We start from the raw sequence: 27,583 nt of genomic DNA on the forward strand, positions 1-27,583 counted from the left end.
TTGAATTAAATCCCCTCGCCGCCCCAAATAAGTTTTTAGAGGGTAGTTAACCAGTTTATCAGTCATGTGTGATGCATGATGGAGGAGGGAAGCTAGGGGAGAGTGAGTCCTCATTGATTGAATTAAAGTCCCCCAACAAGGCTTCAAGGCACAGGCTCTTGCTCGAATGAGCGGTTTGGGCGTTTTGTCCACCTTAGTTGGTTGCTCGTGAGCGACTGTTGTGTTGCCTATAAGCGAGGTGAGAGAGGGAAAAAAGAGGAGAAATTAGAGAGGGGTTATATTTAGAGGGTGTTTAGGCTTTTCTTTTGTGAAATCTAACGGCTTGGAATGTGCCACGTGCCGTCATAAGATTTGAGAATTCCATAAACCTCTCCAACTCAAAAGCCCTTAAACGACACGTGGCACCTTCGTTAAATGACACGTCGCAGGAGCAATTCGTATTTTGACAATTAGTCGGAGAATGAACCGCGAGAGTAAGAACAGGAGCCGTGATGAGAGCTTTAGCATCCACATCCCCAACTTTCGCAACGTTTGGTGCTCTGCCTCTGCCCCGCCTGCATGTCTTGAGAGCAGCATTTTCTCCCCTGGGATGGGGCGGTTCAGGTATGTCTTGGCTTCGGAATTTCATTTGCTCAAGGAAGTTCAGCTACGTTTTTCTTTTTTGGGGTTTGTGAACTTTTGTAGCTCCAATTCCTGTGGGAGCAGCCAACATGCTTCGACATTCGGCCAGTTTGCCTTCAGATGGATCCACAAAGAGGATGGCTGCAGAACGCCAAGAGCTTTTCAACCGCATTGCACCTGTTTATGACAATGTGAGCTATACAAAGATGAAGTCTTGTTTATAGTGTTAAACTAAGGTGAGAGTTGTAACATGGCTTTGTGAGTCGAGAGGACTTCACGTGCGTATGCCTCTGTTTAGTAGTCCCCAAAGGATTATAATTAGGGTTTACCTTGTGCTTCGCTTGTGGAACACCTTGCTGGTGCACGGGGACCCATGGTAAAGCTCAACATTAATGATAGTCGTGATAGACAAGCAAAGCAGGTGGTAGGTGCGAAGCTACTAGCTTTTCTTTCCCCAATATCTAGCTAGAATCCATAATCAATTGAACTGCTGACACAGTTATTCTGTTATGTGTGTATGAAGCAAGTCATTGTAACGGGCCTTTTTTTTCTCATATAGAAAGTCTGCTGCTATGACTCCTGTAGATGGATTAGCAAGCCAAAAACAAATGAATTGGGAAGACCGGTAGAAAGGCTGTTTGATTCTTTTCCCACTGTCATTTACTATGCTGCACAGTCATAGCCACAAGCAATCAAGGCAATGAATTATCCTTCAGGGAGGAACCGAAGCCTCCCTGATGTCTTTTCCTTTTCAGTTTCCAGTTTGTTCGTTTCTCCTGGCTAAGTGTCTTGTGACTGTAAATGTCTGGGAAAAGGTCCTCCTTATGGAAGGAATGGTTAAGATCTAAATATAAAGATTGCTTACCTTAGGCAATGTCCAGCATTTTAAGGAGGATCAGCTGCACCTGGATGAATTAATGCCGTTTCCAAGACTACAAAGGTCATGTTACAACAGACATGTCGTTATGCTGCCGACTTCTCCAGTAGTTGTGATTCCATCAGAGTAAAAAGTTCAAGGAACGGGATGGTTGGCTGGGACCGAATAGATGAATGCAAAAGAAGGGAGAAAATGGTTGGCTTTCTTTATAGAAGTGTCATAGGTGGAGAGGGACAGCTTGTATATTAGTGTGAAAAATACTTGCAAGGCACAACTAGTTCAAACCTATGAAATGCAAAATTAGGCTTTTCACAACCATAGATGACATGGCAGGCCAAATTCTTTTGCAGTCCCATTACATACACGAATTGCCCTGATGCTTAGTTAATGTCAACTTTTATATGTGACCATTGGCTGGTCCAGAGTTGGGCATCAAAAATATATAAAACCACGCATTAACTTCTTGTCTTTGCACCATTAAGACTCCCTGCCTCCCCGTGGCTTTTTAAAGATATCAGGTATTTGGTAGTGCAAAATATTTGATAAAGTGAAACTGTACTTCAATATGCTTTGTGCTAGCATGAAGCATGGGAGTCTTTTGCAAGGTATTTGCAGCTGGCATCAGAATTTCCCTAAGTAGTATAGTCACATGAAAACGCGTTTCATCTATTGGAATGTGACAAAATGTTTCGTCACTAAACATGTCAAAACAAGACGAAATGCTCTGGATGAAATGGTGTTTCGCCCAAATCATGAAGCATTTGTTTTAATATTTTACGAAACAAAACTTGTTGAAACAACGTAACAACAAAATAGACGAAACGTTTTTTGTGACTATGCTAAGTAGAAGTATGAAACATGGTCCATGTGGTTTTACATACTGCGGTTCTATCGTCCACAAAATGAGATCATATAGTCTTCACAAGCAGTTGTAGCGTGAATGAAGAGAATGTGGACTACTTTTTGATTAGCCTTCTCCTTTAGTGCTACCTTTGTCCCGTCTGAGTCTACCCTTCACCTCCGGAGTGCTGACAGAAACTCAGTACGAAGACCTTTGTATAAATGCATGCTCAAGTATGTGTGGGTGTGTGGATTTGTATGTGTGAGAGCATATGTTTATACTATGGTCTAGACCCACTGTTGGGGGCTGATGACGTTTGTGGGGATGTCATAGTAGCTAGTCCCTTGTGATGGAGTTTATGGTTTTCAATCTTAGGAGTGACTGAACTGCATGATGTGTTGTATTTTTCAGGATGAGTTTGGGCATGTTCCTGGATTCATTTAGATATATACTGCCGTGATGTCGTCCTGTACTCTATCTCAGGAGATGACAATGTATCTCCATTGTTTGGTCCATAAACTGACACATCTTGTGGACTGTTGGAAATGCCAAGCTTGGCTGGAGATATATAAGGCTGCTTGTAAGCTGTCTATAAAGTTTGGCATCCACATACTTGAGGCGTTGGACTGATGTATAATGACTTGTATTTGATGCTGCAATTACTGCTGCAGGATGTCAGTGTACTGCTGCATATCCTCATCCGGCTGCCAACAAGTAGAGTCAAAATCATCAAGATCATGCCATTGAATGAGGAACTGAGTGGTGAGTTGATGTCATGTCTCTTGCTGTTGATGGCCCAGAATGTGCTCGGGAATAAGGACATAGTCATGTTTGATTTCTAGATGGATCTCTGGCTTATCTGATCCCTGTGGTCTGATCAGAGATGGAAGTAGTTGACGATCCCTTTCTTCTCTCACCTCCCTTGTGGTCTTATTTGGCCTCCTAAGCCTTGGTTTTGTTTCGTTTTGTTTCGTGTTGTCAGACGAAACGGATAGGTTTCGAAATAATAATATATATATTCAAGGCTATTGGCTACTAAGATATGTTACACTCAAGTTTAGAGTTAACAAAGAGGAATATAAGTCAAGAAACCCAAAAAGGATATGTAAAACACCAACACATTCTTCAAATTTATTTCAAGCTTTCAATCTTGATTCTCAAGTTTCAACTTCAGATAAATCAATCTTTAAGGATTGAAAAGCATATGTATTCTTGAATCTATTATTTCAATCTTTCAATCTTGATTCTCAAGTTTCAACTTCAGATAAATCAATCTTTAAGGATTGAAAAGCATATGTATTCTAGAATCTAGATATAAAGCTTTGCAGAAAGCCTAACTTTTCTTGAGCTAATGCCGTGGTGACTAGATTGGGCACATTATGATTTGTTGGGCAAAAGATCAGGCTGATCTCCCTTGCATGTAACTGTTGTCTGACATAATGATAGTGAATTACAATGTGTTTCGTGTGGGCATGAAACACAAGGTTTCGTGCTACTGCAAAAGCATTTTGACTGTCAATGTGTGAGACTTCAATGATGCATGTAGATATGCAAGCAATGATCGCTACCAAACACATTCAATTGTTGTTGTAAAAGCTGCCTTGTACTCAGCTTCACAAGATGAGGTAGCAACTGTTCATTGTTTCTTACTCAACCATGAAATGCATGAATATCGCCAAAAGAAATAGTTTCTATTGGTTGATTGCAGAGTGTCATAATCACCATCCCAATCCGAGTCAGTGTAAGCATGCAACTGCAAGTCATCCCTTGCAAAACATCAATCCAAATGACCACGTGCCTTGCAAGTAGTGGAAAACACGCTTGAGAGCTTGCCAATGTAGTGTCTTGGGGCTATGCATATACCTGTGCAGTTGTGGCATTTCATGAATATCGCCAAAAGAAATAGTTTCTATTGGTTGATTGCAGAGTGTCATAATCACCATCCCAATCCGAGTCAGTGTAAGCATGCAAATGCAAGTCATCCCTTGCAAAACATCAATCCAAATGACCACGTGCCTTGCAAGTAGTGGAAAACACGCTTGAGAGCTTGCCAATGTAGTGTCTTGGGGCTATGCATATACCTGTGCAGTTGTGGCAGTGCAAACTTACAGTAAATCACCTCGATCCTTCTTGTTGTAGAGGTGCTTGCAGTTGGACTATTGCAAAGATTGTTGCTGTTCAGATATGCATCTACCTTATCATACCATGCTCAAGGAGCTTGCTTTATGCCACCCACATACCTTGTGCTCTTAACCAGGCATCACAAAACCTATGGGCTTCTTCACATACACCTCTTCTAGGAGGTCCCCATTCAGAATGGCTGTTTTTATGTCCAATTGATGCACTTGCCAGCCAAAATGTGCAACCATTGCAATCATACACATGATGGTGGTCATCCTTGAAGTGGGGGCACAAGTTTCTTCAAAATGTATGCTATGTTTCTGAGCATAGGCATTGGCAACTAGCCATGCTTTGTACCTATCAATGGTACCATCATATTTCCGTTTAAACTTGTATAACCCCTTTTTACCAATTGCCTGTTTACCAATAGGCAAATCCATCAAATCCCGAGCGTGTTTCTTCTGAATAGAGTCTATTTCAGCCTGTATGGCTTGTATCTAATGCACCATATCTGGTTCATCCTCAAAAGTATCAGGTTCATACACGTCAAAGAGATGTTAGAAAATGAAATCCCACCAGAGGGTATCCTGCATTGGAAGACTGATAGGTGAGCCTAACATAACCGCGCTCAAAGCACAATAATCAAGCACAACACCAATAACACTAGCGACATCAATATTAACATGGAATCACCCACAATACTGACCATCTAGCATGGCAAAACACAAGCTAGTCAGGCGAAGCTAGTCAGGCGTCGCCAACTAACCACACAAAGTATCCACTAGGACCCCCACCGTGTCTGGTGCGCTCCTATGGAGTACTTTGCCATAGTCACACTTGACTAAAGTAATAATATCCAAAGCAATATATATCAGAAAATATAATTTCTGTAACATCTCTCTTGCTTGGATTGCAACTGACCTCGGTTGCATGTTTGATTATAGGAACTAATGAGGTTTGGGAAAGTTCGAAAGAACCGCTCAGGCATCCACTGAGCATCATCTCTCAGATGATTCTTAAATTTGAGCAAGTATTTAATATAGACATTTTCTTTTTGGGTCGAGGTTTGTTGATCATCAATAATGTATTCGGGTTCTAGAATTTCTTCTTCATCAACAATCAATGGAGCCTCTTCATAGACAGGATGAATAGGTAAAGGTCCTTTGAAGGGCTTTAAGAGTCTGATATGGAAAGCATTATGTATTTTCCAATTATCAGGTAATTCAAGCCTATGAGCTAGATCATTGATTTTCTGAATCACCTTGAATGGTCCATAAAAACGTGGGGACATCTTGATTACTGGCCATTTCTCAATACTCTTCAATCTTCTTTTCTCAATCTGAAGAAGTACATAATCACCTTCTTTAAAAAGCATGTGTTTTCGTTTCTTATTAGCTTGTTTTGTGTACTTCTCTTGAGCGATTGCAATGGCTTCTCGAACCTCTTTGAGAATATTTTGATAGTCATGGGTAAATGCATCTGCTGCCTCCACTCTATGGGTCAATCGTGTGATAGGAATAGGTAAAACCTTCCCATAGATAATCTCAAAGGGTGCTCTTCCAGTTGCAGAATGAGGAGTATTATTATAAGCAAACTGTAAGAGATGGTTGACACTTGCATAAGCTCTTATCATATTACTGTTTGTAACTTCAGTTTGTCCATTCGATTCCGGATGAAAAGCTGAAGAGAAATCTAACTTAGTGCCTAGATTATGAAATAATGCAGTCCAGAAATTACTGCAAAACTTCGAATCTCGATCAGACACTATAATCTTTAGCAAGCCATGATGAACAAAGATATGCTTGATGAATAAATGTGCAGCTTGTTGAGCTGTTAAAGTCTTCTTGCATGGGATGAAATAAGCTTGCTTACTAAAGCGATCTACTATCGTCCAAATCATATCATTTTGATTCGCTATAGTAGAAAAATCTGTTATGAAATCCATAGATATTTGTTCCCAAGGTTGCGTAGGAATAGGCAAAGGCATTAGCAATCCTGGGGTCTTTCCTTTGTAGCTCTTGATCATCTGGCAAGTGATGCATTCGGCTACAAACTTAGCCACATATTTTCTTATAGTAGGCCAATGAAATTCTCTTGCTATTACTTGTAAAGTGGGAGTCACTCCCCTATGTTCCATATATGGTGGTTGGTGCATTTCCTCCATTACAATTTGTCTAAAGGGTCGAGTGATGCATAATTTCTTTTGATAAAAGAGGTATCCATCATTGCATGAATAGTCCCACATAGGATTCCAATTGTTATTCTCTAATTTGTTCCATATATCGAAAAAGTCTGGATCCCCTTGATAAGAATTCTTCATACCTTCAAAAGGTTGGGTCTCTACAGTAGTGATGTGATTAAGAGCATCAGCAACTACATTTCTTCTCCAGGTTGATACTGAATCATGGGCTGAAAACTCTGTATAAATGATGCCCACTTGATGTGCCTATCAGATATTAGAGGCTGAGTCAACAAATGCTTGATACTTTGCTGATCGGTTTTGATAAGAAACTCAGATTCCATCAAATAATGTTTCCACATTCGTAAGGCATGCACAACAACGGTTAGTTCTTTATCATATGTGCTATAATTGCATTCCGTTGGTGTTGATTTTCGGCTCTCATATGCTATTGGATGTCCATCTTGCATTAGTGTACGGCTCCAATTCCATATCCACTAGCATCGGTTACAACTACAAAGAATAGTCTCGAGAAATCGGGCAGTTGCAACACAGGAGCTTGTGTGAGAGCTTCTTTCAAAGCTGTAAAAGATTTATCTTGACGCTCGGTCCATAAGAAATGTTTAGCTTTTCTAAGAAGGTCTGTCAATGGACGTGCAATGTATGCGAAATTCTTGACGAACTTTCTATAAAAGCTACATAATCCCAAGAATGATCTTAATTTATGTATATCTCGGGGTTTAGGTCATGTAACTATGCACTCAATCTTCTTTGGATCTACTCAAATCCCATCGGCGGATACAATGTGACCCAAATACTCTATCTGATCTTGAAAGAAACTGCTCTTTTCAAGATTTATGTACAATGGATTTTCTTTCAAGAGTGAAAAGACTAGCTTCAGATGTTCCTTATGCTCCTTAACATCTTTGCTAAACACCAGAATATCATCGAAAAATACTACCACACAATTTTGGTGTTTGAGAAAGATTCGGTTCCCAAAAGGCATAACTAGGAACTCATAATGTTCCGTTTGAGTTCTAAAGGCAGTCTTGTATATATTCTCTTCTACCATACGAACTTGATGATAGCTAGATTTGAGATCTATCTTACTAAAGACCTTGGCCCCTCCTTTCAATTTGTCTAAAAGATCATCAATCCTAGGGATTGGATATTTGTTCTTCACTGTGATTTTGTTAGTGCACGATAGTCTATGCACATTCTATAGGTTCCATTCTTCTTTTTGACTAATAAGACAGGAGCTCCATAAGGAGAACTGCTGGGTCTTATCAATCCTCTCTCTAATAGTTCCTCCACTTGCTTTTGAATTTCTTTTTGTTCTATCTGATTGACTCTATAAGGAGCTTTGCAAGGTGGAGTATTGCCTGGTAAGATTTCTATCATATGATCTTCAGGTCGAGAACATGGTAGTCCAGGCGGTAAATCCACTAAGAAACAATCAGAAAATTGAGAAAGAAACTTTTGGTGTGTAGGCTTAGTGTTTGGCTGAGTAGTCGTTACCGTATTCACCAAAATCAGATATGTCTTCTCACGTTTCTTAATTGCTCTTTTGTACATGTATATGTATACTCTACACATACACATACACACTTGTATTACTTTATCTCTTTTGATTATACAAAATTGGCCCATGGCCATATATAATGCGCTGTGCGACACCTCGATCGGTACCCTCGCACTAACTCCAATCCTCGCTATGAGTTCCATCACCTGTACTCAAGCCGCCAATTACATTAGTTATTAACAATCGATTGAACGAATCACCGAATCAACCGATCCCAACATAACCGCGCTCAAAGCACAATAATCAAGCACAACACCAATAACACCAGTGACATCAGTAGTAACATGGAATCACCCACAATACTGACCATCTAGCATGGCAAAACACAAGCTAGTCAGGCATCCCCAACTAACCACACAAAGTATCCACTAGGACCCCCGCCGCGTCTGGTGCGCTCCTATGGAGTACTTTGCCATAGTCACACTTGACTAAAGTAATAATATCCAAAGCAAGATATATCAGAAAATATAATTTCCGTAACACGGAAGTGTTTCACTACTGAATCAAGCTTTATAAACATGTGTATACTTCACAACCATTCATGTGTGCAAGCTAGCAAATAGATTGTGCATCAAGACAAATATCATCCACATACTGGACACAATACAATACCAAAATGTTCTCCTACTATATGCTTGGCACCTCTAGATCTCTAAGCCCACGTGCTCCACTTGTCGGCTGGTAATGACTGTTTAGTCGGCTTTTTTGGCAGGGTCTTGTGCCCTATATAAGGGGGCCATTTGGGCCTCCATGCTCATCCTTTGGAGCAGCCAGTTCAGGAGCAGGAAGGAGCAGCAGGAGGGCTTCCTTGGGCCTACATCCAAGAGGTGAAGGAGACCTATAAGTGCTGCAGACTTAGCTCAAGAGTGGCAGCCCACCTAGGCTGGTATCCACACAGCAAGGTGGAAGGATCTTTGGACAGAGAGTCTACATAAGCTCAGTGGAGCACGCGGGCTCAGAGATCTCAAGGTGCCAGGCATATAGTAAGAGAACATTTTGGTATTATATTGTGTCTGGTATGTGGACAGACAGAAATATATAAGTGTTGCTTCTATATTTGTCTTGATGCACAGTCTATTTGCTGGCTTGCTCACAGGCTTAAAACAGACTCCTATAAAGCCCCCTTTGGGGGCATACTTCTAGCCTTTGGCTTGCCCTGCATGGCCAGCCACATGGCAGGTGGCCACTGGCCCAGGCAGGCCTGCCCATATCCAGCCTCATTTCCAAGCCCAGCCCTTCATAACTTGCTGCACCTGTTCCGTCTTTGTTCAGCCTTGTTCCATGCCTTGGAAAGCTTCCAACCAATCCGTACTGAGGTTTCCCTGTACATGCATGTCCTTTCCATCCATGGACAGCCCTGTGGCACTGCACCACTTCTGCCCACCATGGTGGCCCTGATCTGCTAGGTATCTCCTCTCTCTCTCTCTCCGCTTCCCACATGGCAGCCCCCATGCCTAATCTTATTCTATGGTGCACCCCCCTGATGCACTCCTCATAAGGGGCTCACAAGTGGGGAGGTGGCCAACCCTAATTTAACAAGAGATTGCTAACCAAAGCTGTATCTGAAAGTGTCTCTGCCTATTCGGCTAGAAAGAGGGGCAGAAAGCTTGCTTTCATGGATAGTGCGAGGCTGTTCTTGCTTCCTGCGAGGCTGAACCTTCCTGTACAACAACAACATCAACATCTTGCTGAGTAACAGGATAGGCTGATTTGAAGCACCTCCAACTTATGGTTCCTGCAGCAAAATCTGATTTTCAGCAGGTGTATCAGCTTTTGCATCAAAATCTATGGGCAAAGTCATCAAAAGAACCATGATTTTACTGTTTACTAAGTTCAGCAAGGATCTGATGTGAATTTTTTGCAAAAATGGTGTCTTTATTGACAAAACTTTGCTTTATGAGACCGGATTGTAGAGGTGATAGCCCTTGCTTTCTTTGTTATAGACCACAGATTTAGGAGCTTTATCATCAAGATTTCCTCTCAATTCTTGAGGTACATGTGCAAGGCTAAGCAACCAAAAGTGCAAATATACATCCATTACATCAAAAATTTGTGTGGCAGCTCCTTTGCTTTAACCATGCATCTAGCCATTTGCATGAGTGACCGATGTTTACGTTCAACCACACCATTTGGCTCTGGATTGTAGAATTTTGCAAATTCATTTGACATGTATTCCCTCCCTCTGTCAGAACGTAGGGTTTGCACTTTGTACCTGATTGATTTTCAACCAAAGAAATGATGTGCTTGAAGACCATAAAAAGTTTCGATTTTTCCTTGATCAAGCAAACAATTTGTGAGAAAGTAGAGAAGATTTTCCAAGGATGGAGTCCTCATGGGACAGAAAACATGAGCTTGAATTAGGTGCAATTTTATAGCAGCCCGAACAACACGATCCACTGGAAACAGAAATCTGTGCATTTGGCCGAGAATGCAACTCTAACAAACATGTTTTGGGGGAACCTCCAAAAATGTGACAATGCATAATCCATCTGATATCTTTGTAATAGCATCAAGCTGCCCAAATCCTGGCATGCCAGAGCTTTGCATCATGCATGGCAAAGGCGGAAGTAGTAAGTGTGACCGCTTCTCAAAACTATCAAGGCTGAAACAATCCACATAGAGAGTAGTTGACATTACCAAGGCACACTTATTTTCTCCATCTCGAACCGTGCACTTATCATCTTAAAAAATGACATGATATCCCCTTTTTGTGAAAGGCAGCACTATCTTTAACATGAATGAACATGACTTCCAAGATGCATCATAACTGCAAGTGAATAATATGCCCAATCATGCTGTACAAAGTTGGCGGTAGAATCATCCTTACTAGGATCCAAATGTGAAGGAATTTGCAACTGCCACGCTAGACTCTTTCTTTGGACACTCAGAGATGTGGTAACTTGGCTTTTTGCAGTAATGGCATTTGCTCCTCTTCTTGGGCTTATTTGTATCCTTGTGACATCCTGCATCAAGTTTTAGCTGAAAACCAACAAAATCCTTTGTACTTAGCAGCAACAAGTGTTTGCTTTCCCTACATAGATTGACTGACATGTTTTCCATTTCTGCTCCTCTTGCAACAGATGTCCCACAAGCTCCTGATAGGTGAGTGAATTTGGATTTCCCCTAAGGGAAAGATTGAGCGATGTATGAAAAGACAATATGACTCTGGCAGGGAGTTCAAAGTAGTAGAGACAAGCTGAGCATATGGAATAACTTCATCTATATTCAGGAGTTGCTCCTTGAAATCATGAATTTTGATCATATGTTTGACGTTGTCTCCTTCATGCATCCTTACTAATTCAAGTTCTTGTTTCAAAATTGAGATCCTTGCCTTATTGCAGGCTTCATACATTACTTCTGAAGTTCCCTAAGCATTTTTAGAAGTCCGGCAGGACCTGATATGAGGTATAATGACCCTCTTCCCTGAAAGTGCAATTAAAGACGAGGCTTGTGCATCTTGGGCATCTCACCATCTTCTCTGCTCTGGTGTCAGTTGAGCAGGTGCTTGGGTTGGGGCTTACTGCCCATCACTGCCAGCACCATGACTAGCTCCTTGTTGTTGCAGAGGAATGCCATGAGATATAACTCCAGGGCGGACATCATTACCTGTCACGAAATCCACAGTCCTTTTGAAACCAAAGGATTCTTAATCATAAAGCTCCAAAGAGAATGGTTGGTGCCATCCAACTTCTCTTGAGCGAGGACTCTGAACACATCACTGGGATTTTGAGCCATCTCAGATAAATGCACAGAATTGCACCCAACAAAATTCACTGCAATCACGCTGAAATTATACTTGTGCCTGCAAGTAATTGGCACAAGGACATAAAAATGCAAGCAACGGTGACTAAAAACCTCAAATTTCTGAGGGCAAAAGGCACTCCAAATGGAAGCAGAAATGAGGCAAAGCTGAGCGAATTTGCAACCTGCGAAGCATCCAAAAAACAGTAGTATCCTCGAGGCTTCAAAACAGCTATGAACAGGTTGAAGCAGTTCAGAATAGTAGTAAATGTTGCCTCTAGATTTGAAAGCTATACAGGAATCGTGATTGCTGATCTAGGGACTCTGGAACAGACGCGCAGCAGCAGCAGAAACGGACTGGGACAAGTTGAGCAGCAGCAAAATCACCTTGAAACAGCAAAATGTAGGGGCTGTGAAACAGACGAGCAGCAGCAGCAGAAACAGACTGGGACAGGTCGAGCGGCAGCAAAATCACCTAGAAACAGCAAAATGTAGGTGATTTTCAGAAAATGAGGGATGGTCTATTGTAGAAAGATCCATGAGCTCTTTGAATGCCAAAATTGAAGGCAGATGACTGAAAACAAGTTCTCTAGCAGGGTTTTCTCATGACGAAACTGAGGGTTTTCCCCACATAAGTGCTTCCTGAAAGGCCAGGGAGGGACATGGGAGCGAGAGGCAACCTGCTGCAATACCAATTTGTGAGAAAATGGAAGTGAGGTGCACAAGGTGGAGGAGAAACAACTCACTGAACTGTTGTATTGAGAATAAGAGGCTGAAATGAAGTACAAGGGTATAAAACCCTGTAATCCTAACTGTGGTTAAGACCCTTACAAACAATTAACTCGACCAACTAACTCAATTACTAATTGTGGGTAAGGAGAAAAAACCTCAATGAGAGAAAAAGTAAATTTAACCTTATTATTAACCTAACATTGACCACTGCTTTAATATATCCAACAAGTCTTGGCCATAGACTAGCCTTTGGCAGCAAAAGATCAATGGCCTTCCTATAGGTCCACTGCCATAGCGAACAATACGTGTCATTGTTGTACAACGGGGACTAGGAGACGATTTCCCTCTGCTTATGGAGCTGTTTGTCTACGTAGAGGATTTGGCAATGTTTGCTCAAGATCATTGTGTGAATGCAATAGATTCTATGAATGTTTTAAAATTGCAAGGATAATACAGTTAACATTGAAGGTTGGCAGGGTTTTAAAAAAACTTGACCTTTGAAAATATGATTCTGGGAAACCTTTGCTTCAACACCTTTTGTTGCAGCTATGTCTGCAATGAAGTTATGAGAATGTTCTAGTGTAAAATTACATCTCCACTTCAAGGTAAGGCCAATGTGTGCAAATGTGAATCCATGATTTTGAGCTGAAATTGAGAAAGTTCTCCATTACAGTGTTGTAACTCGTGCCCAGATTGGGCAGTAGTAAAGTGTGGTATGCTAATCCCTTTCCTTAACTACATTTGGGCAATGTTTGTGATATGACATTCCACCAGGCTCTTTCCTCATTTCTATTGATTTTATTGTTTTTGTTTTTAGGATGCCATTCTTTTTGTTATGTCATTGTTCTAATAGAAGGATGATGATAAGATAGGTATGTAGTTGTACTTATGTTATGGCTTTTAAGGAAAGTTTGAGTACAATGCTGACTTCGTTTGACTCAGATTATTCTCTGATTAAAGCATTTCCTTAAGTTCCTGTTCTGTTCTGCCAGCTGAACGATTGGTTAAGCTTGGGTCAACATAGAGTTTGGAAGCGCATGGCAGTTTCTTGGAGCAGGTGAATATATCTGCTCATATCTTCATGTGTATGATTTATTTTTGTCCTGTTAGGAAGGGATGATGGTGGTTGTTTGGCCTAATGGTCCTTAGTCTCCAAATACACTACATAGAATGGAGAGTGGATGAGGGGTTAGATGGTTGTTAGGTGGCCCTTTATGTAAATGCGAGATTTAAGGTTTAATGTTCAGGGTTTGAGGCGGGCCTTTATTACATGTATGGTATATTAAAACTATGGCAAGGGTATTCAAATGTATAACAAGGGGCTCCATTCCCACTCTCAAACTAATGGGACCCTCCCCTCTTACATTTATTGGTCCCCCCCACCTCTCTCCTCTCCTTTTTCTATCCCCCCCCATATGAATTCACCTTCACTTGCTTTTCTTCTCTATCCTCTTCTACCATTTTCCCTGATGGGGACTTCGTAGTTGTGCCGCCTTGTTTCCCTATCATTTAATTGAGTGTCACTTCTTGTCTTATCATATTTTTTGAATATTTAGCAATCCTACTCATGAGCCTGAATAAACCATGAGCTTTTTCCAATCAGAATATTCAAGGTTTTGAGAGTTTCCCAAAGAGTTGGGTGTTTGATATGGTGACTCGTGAGTCTCATCTCTCTTCTTTAAGCTGTGGGAGCAGTTGGAAGAGGTACAGTCTCATTGTATGTTGCTTTTGATGCTAAACTGTTTACTACTTTTATGTTGAGAAATTTTTTGTTCAAATACTTTGTGGTTTCTTTGAAGTATTCAGATGACTAGCCATGCTCCTTGAGGTATTTGTAGGTATGTTGTTTTCCTCCCTCGTCTAGCTTGTTGCTTCTGTTGCAATGGCTGTCATAGCATAGAACCTTTCTGCAAAATCTCTGCCCTGGTAGCGCTGGAGTGTTCCATGCTGCATGCCACACTCAGCCTCAAGGCTTTGCTTTTGAAAAATGATCTAAACTAAAAGGCCACCTTGAATATTGTGTCAATGAGCGGAATGTTTTTTTTTTGGGGAATGTTATTTCAAAAACATGGTGCAATAGGTGACCGTTATGAGGGCACGAGGCTTGATCTTCAGGCCACGGAGGTCCAGCAAGCAAAGTTCTTGTACCACTCCGCCCGCGACAGATGGGCTCAGGAGGGAGACAGGAGAAACTCCTTATAGAGCCACCTTTGTATATGGGTGTTGGAAATAGGAGGATAGAATCTCTCACACCTCTCACTCCGATCGCAGCTCATACAACACTCAGTAAACTAGATAGATGGTCACACTCATACTTAAAACCTTTCTCAAGAGAGATAGAGACAAAACTCAGATATGTATTCGTCCACAGAATGTGGGATGACAAAGCTCAGAACTGAGCACAAAAGGCAGCAAGGGTTGCTGTCACAAACTGAGCACTCTCCCTCTCCTAGCACACTGCCTGGATGCAAGGCATTATGTGTAGGTTGATGGAGAATGAGGGGGATTGGGGGGGCTATTTATAGGAGGGCCAGGAGCCCTCAAGCAGTGGCCGACTAGGGGTCGGTCCCCTGCTGCATGTACTGACTGGTAGGGAGCCCTAACTGACCAGATCTGGTGTTTATATGGGGCAGAAGATGGCCGACCAGACCCGACTGGTCTGGCCTATAAGTAGGCTCCTTTGCTGGGCTTGTGGGCTGCTGCTGCTAGGCCCAAACACTACCCTGCATACCTCCCTTCTGCTGGCGCAATATTCCACGCAAGGTGCTGCTTCCTGTCGCCTCAGATCTGGTACAGATCCTCATCCAGAAAGCCAGGTATTTGAGTGCTATACCTCTCCCCCATATGCCTATTGTCTCCTGCCCCCTTGTCCCCTCGAATCGGGGGCTCACAGGTGGGGATAGTGACATTCTAACACCCGCTCTCAATGACACAACTGTGGGCTGATCCCCATGCGTCTAATGAGGTGTTCCATCTGCTCCCTGGGGAGCGCCTTCGTTAAGACATCCGAGATGTTGTCGTCAGTTGGGCAGTACATCAACTCTATGACACCTTTGTCGACGAGTTCTCGAACGAAGTGGTAGTGAACCTCGATCTGCTTCGTCCGTGCGTGAAACACGGGGTTGTTGGCAATTGCTATGCAACTCTGGTTGTCGCACATAATCACTGTTGCATCTTCTTGAGTCACGTTCATGTCCTCTAAGATCAACCTGAGCCACAATGTCTCGCATGCCGCTATACAAGCAGCCCTGTACTCTGTGTCTGTTGATGAAAGGGCAACAGTAGGTTGTTTCTTACTCAGCCATGACACGGCTCTTGATGAGAGTATGAAACAGTACCCAGTAGTCGATCTTTGGGTGTCACCATCACCATCACCATCACCTGCCCAATCGCTATCAATGAAACCTTCCAACTCAATGCCTTTCGTGTAAGTGATACCATAGGTGCAAGTACCTTTCAAGTACCTCAGCACCCTCATGCCTGTGTGCTAATGGGCCTTTTTGGGTGTGGCGGAGAACTGGCAAAGCAATCCCACTGAGAAAGAAATATTTGGTCTGGTATTGGTGAGGGTATAACAAAATACCCACCATGCGTTGATACAGTGATGAATCAACCGGCTGAGATGGATCATGTACACTCAGGTTCAGACCAGCTTCCATGGGATTCACTGCCACTTTGCAATCTTCCATCTGAAAGCGTTTGAGTAGCTCTCTGCAATATTTCTCGTGTGAGATTAAGATGCAGCTCTTTCCGTGCTTCACTTCAATCCCAAGAAAGTAATGAAGTATTCCCAAGTCCGTCATCTCGGACTCCTCCATGAGAAGTTTCTTGACCTGAGCAATCTTCTTCGCATGATCTCCTGTAATGATGAGGTCATCCACACACAAGATTAATACCAGCCGCAAATCCCCCTCTGAGACAAGATAAGGATTTGCCTCTGATGGACTCCGTTGAAGCCCGATTTTCTGAAAGAAAACATCTATTCGTTGGTAGCATGCTCTGGGGGCCTGTTTCAGCCCAGATAAGACCTTCTTCAGCTTGCATACTTTTGATGTGGATCCTGGAATCTGAAATCCCAATGGCTGTATACCTCCTCCTCCAGGGTCCCATTAAAAAATGCAGACTTGACGTCCATCTGAAATTTAGGCCAATTGTGATGAGCAACCAAGGCAATAACTGCACGTATCGTCACCATCCTGGCTGTGGGGGCAAAGGTCTCATCAAAGTCAATTCCTTCTGACTGTGCATAGCCTTTCACCACCAATCTAGCTTTGTACTTGTCCAAGCTCCCATCAGACTTGAACTTAAGTTTGTACACCCATTTAGTACCAATTACCTTCCGCTTGGTCGGCTTGTCTAGGTGTCATTTTTCAGAATGGCATCCATCTTTGCTTGCATAGCATCCTCCCATTCTGGGATATCCCTCGTTTCCTCAAAGGATCTGGGCTCCTCAAGCAAAGCCACCATAGCATAGTTTGCCGAGGGAGTCTTCACATTGCATTGAGACCGCCACACTTCCGTGACCCGTGAGTCTACTAAAGTCTTCAAATACCACTGAGGTAGCTTCTTTTCTGACGGAGGTGCCTTTGTTGGAGATGCCTTTGGAGCCGGTACTGGAACGTCTTGCTCATCCTCCTCCTCCTCAGGTTCTTCAGTGGTCTCCACCTCTTTGATGGTGACCTTGGGTGGCGGTAATATCGGAAGTTCCTGAACCTCTTCTACAGCGTGGGGCTCTGACTCCTCGAAGATCATGTTGCTGCTAATAAGGATCTGTTTCTTCACCGGGTCGTAAAGGCGATAGGCCTTGGATTTCTCACTGTATCCCACAAAGATACATCTTCTACTATGGATATAGCCCATGCCCCTCGACGCCATGAGCCACCACCTTCCCATTTGCCTTGGATGTGATAGTGACTTTGCCGTCGTCGAATAGGTCCGACATGTTGTGTTTGTCCATCCGGCTGATAGATGAGATTCTTGCACAAAGTCGTTACATAGAGTACACCGGAAATCAGCTCCTCGTTTACTGTAGTCGTGATGAATGGGATACTACCAACATCATTCACAGGGCATGTCCGGTTATCCCCCACAGTGACCTTGGAGTTAGGATGCGTACCTTCCATGGTCTTGAACCACTTCTTGTTGGACATGTGCTTTGAGGCTCCATTGTCCACGTACCAGCCTTCCTTTCCTTCGTTGACTCCGTTGGCTGAGCCGTACTTAGTAATGATAAAGAGAGCGCCAATAGTGATGTTGGCCGATTCAGTCTTTGGTTCCTCCTTGGCTTTGGACTCCTTCCTTGGTCTTGAACCATTCTTTGTTGGACTTGTGCTTTGAGGCTCCACTATCCACGTACCAGCCTTCCTTTCCTTCATTGACTCTGTAGGCTGAGCCGTACTTAGTAATGATAAAGATAGTGCCAATAGTGACGTTGGCCGACTCAGACTTTGGCTCCTCCTTGGCTTTGGACTCCTTCGCTTGAGGTCTGCCTTGCTCTTGCGGCATTCCTTAGCTGAATGACCAAGCTTTTCAGAGTAGAAGCATTTCATCTGCCTCTTTTTCTCTGCATTCTTGGTCTTGTTGTTCTTGGAATCTTTGAACTTGCCCTTGCTTGGCTTGTTCCTTGCCACGAGTGCTTTCTCGTCCGATTGATTGAATGCTGCGAGATTGTCTGCATCTACTGGAATCAAAATTCTTTCTTTCTTGTCTAGAACATCCTCTGGCCTCTCTTCAATACCGGTCACGAGCTTCCACAACTTCCGAGCCACAGATGGCTCCGGTGGATCTTCACCTTCCATATGGGATAGTTTGTCCCATCCAGCTTCCCAGACTCTCTAAAGCTAGGGATGAATGAAGAAGGAAGATCGCTAAAAATAGCTAGAACCCTTACTCGTCCATTGCCCTTGCAACCCAACCTGAGAATCGCTTGCCTAGCCACTAGCTTCCCTAGGCTATCAAAGCTAGTCCTGTGCGCCTAAGCACACATCATATACAATCTGTGCACATGACTTGCTCCCCTTCCTCTAAGAACTACTCTTGAGTTCAAAAGAAAGTGCGGAAACTCTCTCTGAAGGTTAGTCAATGTCTCCCATGTAGCGTCCTTCTCAACACGATCCTTCTACTTAATCTTGTATTTTGTGATTGTCCGATTTCTAACTTGACGTTCCGAAAGCCAAGAATACTCTCAGGCTTGTGTGGTAGAAAGGTTAAATCTTCAACCTCAATGAGTTCATGAGGAGTAACTACTTGATCCTCAGCACCCAGTATTTCTTTCAGTCTACTGACATGAAAGACTGGATGAATCCTTACATTAGGAGGCAAATCCAGTTCATATGCAACTTGGCCAATTCTTCAACTTATCAAAAATAAGCGTCTAGAATTCACTCGTAAACATAGAGTCCCTATCATTGACTATGTCAGACGGTATCCCATACAGATGAAACAATTGTCAACAAAATGTTGAGCTAACTGAGATGCTATGACCGTTGATCTAGTAGGTACCATCTTTGTCAAGCGGTCGACGATAACCCATATGGAATCGTGACCCTTGCGTGTTCATGGCAATCCCGTAATAAAATCCATGGAAATGCTCTTCCACTTATTTCCAAGAATGTCTAAGGGTTGTAGCAACGCCGCGCTCCTAAGGCGTTCTGCCTTGGTCACTTCACAAGTACGGCAACCTACCACATAGTCCTGAACAAATTCTCTCATCTTAGGCGAGTAAAAAAGTATGTTTCACAAGAGACAGAGTCCTATGTACCGTGGGATATCCTGCATTGGTGCGTCATGACACTCCCAAAGAATCTTGGGTCGAAGATCCGACATATCTGGTACACAAAATTTTTTATTTCGGAACAGCAAGCCATTCCGAATCATCCAATGACCTCTCACGTGACAAGATCTATTAAAAGCGAGACTGTTTTTTGGTCAAAAAGCAGGTTGCTTTTTTTTTTTTCTCTAGCAAGGAAAGCACTTGCTCTAAAGCAAGCAGAGACCTTGAATTTGCCTAGCTTTTGATGGCCTTTCCTGGCTATTTGTATACCCGGGATTCCTCTCTCTCTCTCTCTCTCACTTCAGCAATTCAGCTCATGAAGGCGAATTTCCCACCCTCTTTTCATATGAGATCAGCCTACCAGATTCCGCCATCTTTCCTGCTATCCTCTACCCACCTTCTTCCTTGATTCCACACAGCACCGGATTCTCTCTTGCTCACGTGAGGAGCACGAGTTTGGACGTAGCTGCTTTTCTTCTAGTCCCTCTCCTGTGCAACTTGTTTCCCAGCCATGGAAGGACATCAAAGTAACCAAACACCTTCGCTTGATTACTATTTAATCGAGATGGAGGACGAGGCTACAGCGAAGATTATTCCTTGTAGACCTCATGACCTGCTATGAGAGATGGATTCCTTGATGGATGAACTTTGGGCAGCTCTTCACTACTATAAAACCCATCAGTACCAGAAATATATTGAAGAAGGCTCGTGTTGTTCTAAATGTAGACAGCTTGTTTTAGAGTCTTTGTACCTCTTCCGAGTTATTGAGAAGTGATGAAGAGGTTGAAATGCTCAATTTTGACAGACACCCAAATTCCAATTATTTTTGGCTCGACTGGATCTTTTGAACCACTCTTGGTTCAAGATGTTCCCCAATTTTGTATGAATTATATTCTAAATTGTCTTGCTATTAAATTGACCGGGTTTTGGTTAATTTGGTTTTGATTTGTAACTAAGTGGCATTTATAATTTGATGGTTTTTTCAAATTATACTTTTCTTGCCTATATCTTGACGTTTTTACATATATGGTATATTGATGATGCCTGAGTATTTGTTACATATTAAACTAGATTTAACAAAGGCAATAAGATTTCCCTTTCTCGAATCCTGCTAAATAGATTCATGTTTTGGTTCTATTTGAAGTTTGATCTTGATGTGATTGTGAGTTATGACATTTCTTCGAAGTTACCATTTGGACACATGAAGGCCTTGTTGGATACCTTCTTTGAATCAGGTCCAAAGGCGGGGTCATTTTGATTCTCACTCTTTTAGCTCGAGGTCATGGATAGTTAGGATTCAAGAGTTGTTAGGGATGCTACCTACTTGTTTTCTTCTTTGACCTATTGATTGGGGTATTGTAACACAAGGGGGTGATATAATCACATTAAGAAAAGGATTGAGAACGGATTTGCCACCCTGACTCAATCTAGGATCATCTGAGTTGAAGAGGGATTGGCTACCCTGATTCACTCATATTGTCCACAAAGTTTTTTTATTTACAGTATACTTTGGTGGTATGGGACACTAAGGTATGTTACATTTAAGATTCTCCGATGTGGTGGTATAATCCAACATGAAACAATACCCAAGGGCCTCTAGGGTGAAGTACCAGTAGGATGAATTGAATTTAAGATTCTCCGATGTGGTGGTATAATTCAGCGTGAAACAATACCCAAGGGCCTCTAGGGTGAAGTACCAGTAGAATGAATTGAATTGGGGGTAACTTGTTTAGATTTTTTGCAAGGACCGACTAAGATTATTTACCTGAGAGAAGCCATATATTTTTTGGGTTCAACCGTGGAGCTCCATAGTCTAGACTCAATCTCAGGGAGGGTTACCACATCTCTTTTGATGATGGTCTGTTAGTGCCTTGTTTGGAACTTGGTGTTCCCAGATAAGAGATCCTAACAATTGGATGATCTTGTGATAAGAGCGGTTTATTGTGCACAAGTTTATACAGGATATTCGATAGTGGATCTTGTTTTAAGAGATCTTGGATTGTATATTTCCGTAGTTTTTGGGTCACATAGGATGTTATTCATATAATGGTTGACTATATACATGTATAGAACAATATCATTGACTGGATATAGCGATTATCCTCATGTAGGGGTATTCCGAGGATAGATCAAGGGACTACATCTTTGGTCAGAATTTTGCCCATTGATACTTCTTCCATCATGAGTTATGAACTGATGGTCTAAATGCATCATAAAGCAGTCTTCTACTAAGAACTTTAATCATTGTGAAAAAGATCATCTACAGCTAGCTTAGAGTATGAATTTTGAACTCTTAGTGATAGGTTTTTGAAATTTGCACATTTGATTTAAAATTTTCTTAAGCGCTTTTAAATTCAAAATCATAGGGATCCAACAAAGCTAATGAGTTTCAACAATGTATCTATTCCTTGAACTTAAAGGTGGCAATAGGTTAGGGTTTATAGTATGGGTGAACCAGAACCTCTCAACACTTCTTCAATGAACGAAAATATGTGCTACATGTTGAATAGCCAAGAAAATATGCATCTTTTATAGAGCTAATTGGAAAGATGGTACAATAGAAGCACCTTCAAAAATAGAGCATGAAATTTCAAAATGCTTGGATGTCTGGTGTACCTAGGGTTGGATAGCAGGTGAACGTGGGTTACGGGATAGCATAGGGCTGGATGGCTATTTTTAGCCGAGATTGCTATATATAGAGATTGCTTCATATATAGTGCTCGCTTTATATGGAGGGAGCTATTCATAGCATCATGCTATTTATAGCGGGCTTCCTTCTATATAGATTGAGAGCTAGTGCTATCGTGGAGTTGAGTTGAGCGCTCCTCAACTGATGGATGGGGCTTGGACCTAGGCCGGGACTCTAGCCATCTACATGGCGGATCATAGGTGGTGTATCGAGGGTCCTCTGGATGGGCTCAGGTGGTATGGGACACCTGGGTTAGATGCGGGCCTATGGATGGTTGGATTGAGGACGAGATTCTAGGTCAGTGATCTTGCGGGGTCGTGTCAGTGGAGATGCTGAGAAAGAGGTAGGTGTGATCTGCCCCTAGGGTGGTGGTGAAACGGAGGAGTCAATGATGTGCGATGCGAAGGCAGAGGATCCCATGATGTAGTCAACTACCCTAGACCCTCCCCCATGTGGAAAGCAAGTGAAGCCACCTGAGGAGGGCCGTGCATCTTGCCCATATCCAAAAGTGCATGACTGTATGATGTGATTGTTCCCCGTCTATCAGCAGATACCTGTGTTAAGCCTGCCTCATCAAGGTCAATATCTGGCAGCATCTTGGAAGTCTAGAATTGGTACCTGATGTGTGCGCATCCTCGCGTTGAAGTCCCCAACTAGGACTTCCCCGCAGATCGAGAAATCTAGGATGTTTGGATGAAGAGATGCGTATGGCAATGTCTCACCCTCCTCACATATATCCCTGACAAAGTGGGATGTCTTAGGTGGAAAGTAGCATACTGCTATATAAAGATCACGGCTATCTTTACGCTGGATACAGACCCATAGGAACCTCGAGTGATGATCTGTAAACTACTGTCACTCCTCCGGACCCTCGCACTCCGCTTGTTTCCCTTGTCTCATCTCTAAACGCTGACTCCCATGTGTAACCGCTGACTATCGGCAGCGGGCACTCTAGACTTTGACGCGTCTCTGTGTAAAAGACTATGTCTTGTCCTGTGTATGACTCCGGGAAATTCCCTGGATCTGACCATAAGGTACCGTTACAGTTCCAAATGGTACACGATAGGGTCTCGATATCCTGAGTCTCATAGACCCCGCCCCCTATGTGGGAGAGCAGACAGGTGCCCGCGACGGGGGCTGGTTAGGAGTCTACCATCATGAAGAACAGCCCACATCCCACTGCTGCATAAGGGCACGTCGCTTCTCAATTGGAAGGGATGTCAGGTCCTCATCCATAGATATCTCTGGGTGGTCCTGTAGGGCCAATCTATGTCGGAGTGCTGCTAGTCTCGCTTGGGTGTCACGGAAGCGAATGTCAAGTGGCCGCTCGCGATTGGGATCTCTCCCTGCTCACCAGGCTCCATCAATTGATCTACGTAGGAGATGGGGGGCAGAGGAGATGCATAAGGGGGTGAGTAGGAAGTACGGCGGACAAGGTTGGAAAGGGGCACGGAAGGGCATGCTGCGGGGCTAGTAGGTGCGGAGCTCAAGAGGAGGAGGTGTATGTCTTCATTGTGTGCTCCAAACTCGACCTGCTTAGGGATTACTTACCTAGCACCCTAATTAATTTATTAATAAGATGTGTGGTTAGAGTGGTGGGGACACTTTGTCAAGATCACCCTAATTTGGTTACTGAGAGTTAACTCTTAATTGAATCAAAGAATCAACCAAAAAGCAAGCCCTAATCTAAAAGAGCACTACTTGACAGTCTTCTAGATGCGTTTTTCTTTTTATGGATTTTGTGATTTTGGCTAATCATTGATGGTTTCAACTTTCCTTTTTGACTTTGAGGCCTTACCTTGTAGGCAATCTATGCTTTTTAGATCCTTTTAGCTTCTCTTTTATCAGTTCCTGCATGTGGTTGCTTCTTGCTTTCTATTTCCATCTTTAGGAAGCCCTGCGAACAAACGTTGTTTCAAAGCACAATCTTGCTCTCTGACCTTGAGCTAATTTTACTTTCATGCTGTCTTGTCCGCCTATCTCTTCTAGAGGATATAGATCTCTTAGCTTTTTGAAGCCTGCTACTTAGCATTTGCCATCTCTGTGCCTTTTGGGCTTGATAAATTTACAAGTGTCGTGCTTCGTGCTTTTTAGTAACCATTTTTTGCTCCCTTCCTTCTTCCGTTCTGTTATACTGGCATTGCCAGCTTTGTGGGCTGCTAAACCTTTATCTAGGTAGACATTGGATGGGAACCTAAGGGCAATGACAGAGGTGAGGTGAGGCTAATATTCTATGGATCAATAATTTGGTCTTGGGGGAAATGACCGTCAATACAATGGGCCTAAAGCAGGACCCTGTAGGCAATTGGATCCCGCTTGCCAGCTCAGTGGGAAGGGATGTCAACAGGCCCTAGGCACATAGGATCTGTCTCCAATGCAAGAGAAGAGAAAGGCAGGGAGGAGAATATTGCTCTGTGGCATGCTTGGAGCTTCAAAATTGATAGTGCCCTATACTTGTTCATTACATACTTCTAGGTGATGTAAAACTATCCTTGTGGCTGAAACACTTTCCGTAGTCCACACTTAGAGAGGAGCAAGTTTTGTGAAGAGATTAGTCTCTGGTACATGTATTTATCTCTCCATTTGTGGTTATTTTCAGAGCAAAACCTGGTGATACTGTGCTCGATGTCTGCTGTGGCAGTGGTGATCTAGCCTTTCTTCTTGGTAAAAAGGTTGGACCCAGTGGAAAGGTCAGTCAGCTTGAAGATACATGCTTTATGTATTGGGAAGAAGGTCTTTTGGACAGGGCAAAACTTCATGAGGCTTATTGATTTTTAGGTGATAGGCCTCGACTTCTCAGAGGAGCAGCTGCTCGTAGCATCAGAGCGCGAAAAGGCTAACAGTACTTGTCTGAGTAACCTGGAGTAAGTGAAGTTTGTAGAAGTTTAGCTACAGCCTGTTTGATGGTTGACGCAGTTTCTAGCATAAGTTTATTTGTTGTGACACTAATTTATGGTTCCTAACAGGTGGCTGCAAGGTGATGCGTTATACGTGCCATTCGCGGATGAAACGTTTGATGCGGTGACAGTTGGTTATGGATTACGCAATGTTGCTGATATTCCCCGTGCTCTCAGTGAAATTTGCCGTGTAGTAAAGCCAGGTTTGCTTTCTGTATTAAGATGATGATCTTATGAAAAGCTTATTTTCGGCAGTGTTCTTACACATTTATGGTCATCGAACTCTGTTTAAAATGCAGGGTCTACTGCTTCCATTCTTGATTTTAACAGACCGACCAAGCCTTCTGTTTATTTCGTTCAGGTATAAGTTTCTTCCCCCCCCCTCCCCATTTCCTGCAAAGTAGTCTTCACTTTGTTCACTTCTAGTTTTTTGATAGGAATGGCTGCTTGACAATCTTGTGGTACCTGTGGCCACCCAATATGGCCTGCAAGAGGAGTATGCATATCTCAAGGAATCCATTGCCCGTTTTCCGACAGGTGCTTCTGTCTCTTTTTTGGGATGCAATGCAACTGGAGTAGTTTTGGATTGTAAAGTTTGTGTGCTGTGCAGTTTGTGCATGGAATTAAGTGACTTTATTCCCTTTGGTTCTACAACAGGAAAGGAACAGGAGAAACTAGCAAAAGAAGCAGGGTTCTCTCATGCTGTACATTATGAATTTGCAGGAGGGTTTATGGGGACACTTGTTGTGAGAAGATGATGTCGCTTTGGAGGCTGAGGTACTGATGATGAATGTGAGGCAAGGTAATGCCCTTAACATGCCTTTAAGTGGCATGTGCAAGGACTGGGTCATCCGTTACTCGGACTAGAGTTGTCAATAAAAAATGGAAGATCTTCAAATGAATTGTCTTAGCATGGCATGTCTGACCGAATAGAATTTCACCTAGTTGGTTGGTGGGAAAATATGTATAATGGACATCTGAAAGCCTAAGCCTAGTAGGTACTTTGGGAGGGGCTTCTCTCAGTTAAAATCACACTCTACGTCCAACTAATTCTCCTGACAATTCTAAGCTCATAGAGTTTTGGTCTTTTTCTCCATAGTCGTCTCTGAATTAATTTTCACTGTATATATTTCCTCCGACTTTGCAGTGAATGATGGAAGGAATATATTATCAATAGTAGTCAGCCAGCTGACTTGAAAGGGTATGTTATTTCTGCTTCCTTGCATGGGACATGAATAAAGCTCGTGTGCAGATTTACAATTTGCAAAGGCAAAAGAAATGGCGCACACATCTGAGAGTCCTTCAGCATTGCTCTGCCTGAATACAAGCTATTAAGAAAGTCACAGGCATTTGTGCACCTCATTTGATTGGAGGAAAAGCGGTTGACATCAGCTCAATTGCCCCAAAGAAATTTATGACGATGTACTTCATGAGACTTAAAAGCCAAGTAGTCCAAGTAGTCCTTTCAGACTGTAAGTGATTGTAGACCAAAGCATATTTACTTACATTGTTAACTACCGGTTTGATCAAGGCCTCTGTAAAAGTACAGAAGTAAGTGCTAATATTGTTAATGTTGAACTGCAATTTCAGAAATCGCAGGACTGTTAGGACATTACAATATTCACCCCAAAAAGGAAATGATATATTGACCAACAGTGGAGATAAAACAGAATGGACAGGGGTTCTAGGTGAGACATATGACATGGAACTGGTCAGTTGTCTAAAAGCGGGCACACTTTTTAAAGCTCTTTTGAAGTACTGCTTCCACCCTTCGGTTGTAAGGGCAAATTATTTATTGTGGGCCACGTACCTTATTCGTACCGCTCTTGTTGATCATTTGGTTTATCTATTTCATTGGTTTAGTCTCTCCCGTTGATAGTCATTTGCCCATTGTTGACTTCATTGATGGCTACTTGAATAGCTCATTTTTTAATTGATTAGCAAAAAGGCAATACCGCTGTGAAGTTCAGGAACCACATTCCAACATGTATAAGCATCTCCTTCAACCTTAGATTATGATATTCTCCAAGAGGATCAATCTACTGTATCACAGGAAGCTCTTTGATTGATTAGAAAAATGGCAATACGGCTGTGAAGGTCAACAACCACACTACAACATATATAGCTGGGTCCAAAATATTTTATGCTTGTATAAACTAGTCTTGCAAAGAGTCGGACTCCATGAGATGAGACCAATTCACACAAAGAATCTAGCGTCCTATGATACAATAAATTCATCCTCTTGCAGAATATCATAATCTACGTTGAAAGAGATCTTTGTGCAGTTGTGTACTTATTTAAGGTTTTGGATCACTTCCTACTCGCACATGGAATAGGCGTGCTAGGGCGTCTTCACAAATATGCCCATAAGCTTTTGTATAGATAACATTGAAAAACTTTTGACTCTCTAGGGAGTCTTTTCATCCTCGACAAACTCACAAATATTGTTTGAGAACATGAATGGGAGCATGCTAATTGCTTTGTAGGATTGAATCTTGATGAATCTTTTGGCATGTCTTGCAGAGTTAGAA

At 42.5% G+C, this 27,583-nt stretch overlaps 1 protein-coding gene across 4 annotated transcripts; it reads left to right on the plus strand.

Annotated features, from left to right (window-relative positions):
• Positions 1 to 460: 460 nt before the first annotated feature.
• MENG (S-adenosyl-L-methionine-dependent methyltransferases superfamily protein) lies at positions 461 to 26,847 on the plus strand. Of its 4 annotated transcripts, none has more exons than XR_015542335.1 (10): positions 461 to 603; positions 685 to 812; positions 13,687 to 13,751; positions 24,755 to 24,845; positions 24,934 to 25,019; positions 25,122 to 25,255; positions 25,352 to 25,413; positions 25,490 to 25,589; positions 25,710 to 26,524; positions 26,643 to 26,847. XR_015542335.1 is itself a non-coding variant. In XM_087387130.1 (10 exons), exons 1-9 carry the CDS (start codon positions 492 to 494, stop codon positions 25,808 to 25,810), a joined length of 879 nt encoding a protein of 292 aa, XP_087243256.1. In that variant the 5' UTR covers positions 461 to 491; the 3' UTR covers positions 25,811 to 25,854; positions 26,200 to 26,847. The 4 variants fall into 4 exon arrangements, 3 of the variants coding, with proteins under 3 accessions (XP_087243256.1, XP_087243257.1, XP_087243255.1); XM_087387130.1 differs by having other exon boundaries at positions 25,710 to 25,854; positions 26,200 to 26,847; XM_087387131.1 differs by having other exon boundaries at positions 25,710 to 25,854.
• The last annotated feature ends 736 nt before the right edge of the window (positions 26,848 to 27,583 follow it).

The sequence above is a fragment of the Dipteris shenzhenensis genome, chromosome 16 (assembly GCF_047967505.1).
Source record: "Dipteris shenzhenensis isolate YYH24624 ecotype China chromosome 16, Dip_SZ_1.0, whole genome shotgun sequence".
NCBI classification, from domain to species: Eukaryota; Viridiplantae; Streptophyta; class Polypodiopsida; order Gleicheniales; family Dipteridaceae; genus Dipteris; species Dipteris shenzhenensis.